This window comes from Hyperoodon ampullatus, assembly GCF_949752795.1.
Source record: "Hyperoodon ampullatus genome assembly, chromosome: 4".
Lineage (NCBI taxonomy): Eukaryota > Metazoa > Chordata > Mammalia > Artiodactyla > Ziphiidae > Hyperoodon > Hyperoodon ampullatus.
This window is the reverse complement of record NC_136917.1, coordinates 62316664-62318984: the sequence shown is the minus strand read 5'-3', so window position 1 is coordinate 62318984 and position 2321 is coordinate 62316664. Positions and strand designations below refer to the sequence as shown.

Below are 2321 nucleotides of genomic sequence, written 5' to 3'. Positions count from 1 at the left end.
TTCCCCCTCTAAATAGGCTGTTATAAGAGTGGACCCTTCTGCTTGCCCAGCCTGGGCCCACCTGTCACTGGGACTTCCTAGCCAGTGGTCACACTGTATTGATCTTTTTAATCCCCTCTCTTTGAAACACGGAGCCAGCTGATGTGGAGCTCCTCAAAAGAAAGACTCTCCCACCGCCCCTACCTCTACAGGTAGCTGCATATCAGGGCTAATTCCCCACTAAAAAGTCTTAATTGGCTTATGGGGAGCCTGAAAGATCTCCCTTGTGTTTACAAGGTCAAAGGAAATGATGGATCTCAAATGCCCTAGTCTCTCTTTATCCATTTCTTGGTGGAAATCAGGTGCATTTTATTTTTAATTGTTTTGAGATAGGACTGGAGTTTTGAAGGTGGGTGGGGATACTGTTTCACTTTAGTGGTTGAACAGCGAGCAGAAGGGAAGAAAAATCCCAGAGACACCAACATTAGGCAAGAAACTTGGTGACTTATTTTCTTTTTTATTTATTTTTTATTTACACGAAATATCTGCAGTACAAAAATGTAAACTTTGATAGCTCATAATAATAGAATAAACTCTTTATGTACAAAAATACATTTTCATATGAATGAAGCATCTTGAATAAATTAAAGTACTCTCCAGCCCAGTGCCTGAATAGCTACGCAAGAGTCTCGGGTTCTTCCTAGAGCAAGCCTGCAGTGGTGGGGGTCAGGATCCATAATGCATGAAGCCCACTCCTTGTCTCTCCTTTTTAAGCCTTTTCATTGTATTGTCAGCCGGCTCAAACCGAATTTTCATGCTCGTTTTTCTTCATTAGAGTTCTACAAATTGTAAAATTGACTTTTCACCTCGTCTTCAGGGACTGATCTGTCCCTTTTCTAAATCACACTGAAGTGGTGGCTGGGGTCAGCTCTGAGCCAGCCACAAAGGAGGTTTTGTGGTGTTCAGAAAGTGCAAAAGGAAAGGCCGTCTAGGGGCGGGCAGGAGGGGCCCGGGGCTGAGGGCTGGAGAAACAGACTAGGGGCAGCCACTGCGAGGGTGCAGCGACCTAACAAGCGGCTCAGGTATCCCCTACCCCTTTAAAGCTCCCGTTTCTTCCTCTGACTGGACCTGGGGTCCCAAGGCCACAACTGGGGGCCCCCACCTACTGTCCGTCGCCTGGGGGAGGGGGACGGTAACGGTATTCAAAAGGGGCCCTAGTGGTAAGGGATGAAACAGGGCGTCGTGTGGAGCAAGTCTTTGGGCAGGCCCGGGAAGGAAAAAAGGGGGTCGCCAGGGCCATAGGTGAAGTCTTCGGAGGCGGCGGGGCTACTGGGGTCAGAGAGTGGCGAGGCGGCAGCGGCGCAGGGGGAGGCGGCGGCCCCGGAGCCCCAGGACTCCGCGTCGCTGGCGGGGCTCGGGGGCCCGGGGAGGCAGGGGGCACACTGCGGCGGCAGGAGGCGCTCTCGGGCACCGCCCCCGGGCAGCCCCTGGTCGGCCAGGCGCAGAGTCTCGGCCAAAGCCCAGATGTAGTTGTAGGCGAAGCGCAGCGTCTCGATCTTGGTGAGCTTGGTGTCGTCGGGGAAGGAGGGCAGCACGCTGCGCAGCGCGTCCAGCGCCGCGTTCAAGTTGTGCATGCGGTTGCGCTCGCGGTCGTTGGCCTTGACGCGTCGGCTCCTGCGCAGCGAGTGCAGCAGCGCCTCGGAGCGCACCCGCGCGCGGCCCCTGCGCCGACGCCGCTCCTGCTCGTCGTCCTGCGCACGAGGAGTGTCCGACGACCCGGGAATCCCGGTTGAGCCCTTGCGGGCCGTCATGGGCGGCCCCGAGGCGGACGTGGGCTGTTGGAGCCTGGCACAGTCCTCCTCGTCGGTGAGGAAGCCGGACAGGTCGCTGGTGCTGCTGCTGCTGGCGCAGTCGAGGTCCGAGAGGCAGGTCTCCAGAGGGGCTGGCATCGTGGCGTTGTGCAGGATCGATGGACAGCTAAGAGGGCGCTTAGAGGGCAGGAGCCCGGGCTGAGGGCAGGGCCGTCGGGGCGCACTTACGTTCCGGATGGCCCGGGTCTACTCTGTGCCGGCTGCGGGCGCCAAGGGCTGGAAGGGCCGCAGGGGCGCACCGGGAACTTGGCCTCAACTCCTCGCCTCGCCTCGCCTGCAGGGGCCACACTCCCGCCGGTCTCCCGAGTGATCTCGCCGGCGATCAGATCAGCTCGTGTGAGTACCGAGTGTGGCACACGACCGGCCTCAGGACCCCTTAAGTACTCGGCGCAACAATGGGCGCCCCCCTCCCTAGCCACCTCCGCCCCCGAGGCAGCCCCCGTGAATGGAGCTTGGCGGCAGGTCAGCCCC

The 2321-nt window shown here is 58.3% G+C and overlaps 1 protein-coding gene across 1 annotated transcript; it reads right to left on the bottom strand.

The window, feature by feature from the left end:
- Positions 1-1193: 1193 nt before the first annotated feature.
- Positions 1194-1928, bottom strand: NEUROG1 (neurogenin 1; the record flags this gene model as incomplete). Its single annotated transcript, XM_079702089.1, has 1 exon — positions 1194-1928. One exon carries the CDS (start codon positions 1926-1928, stop codon positions 1194-1196), a length of 735 nt encoding a protein of 244 aa, XP_079558215.1.
- Positions 1929-2321: the final 393 nt, after the last annotated feature.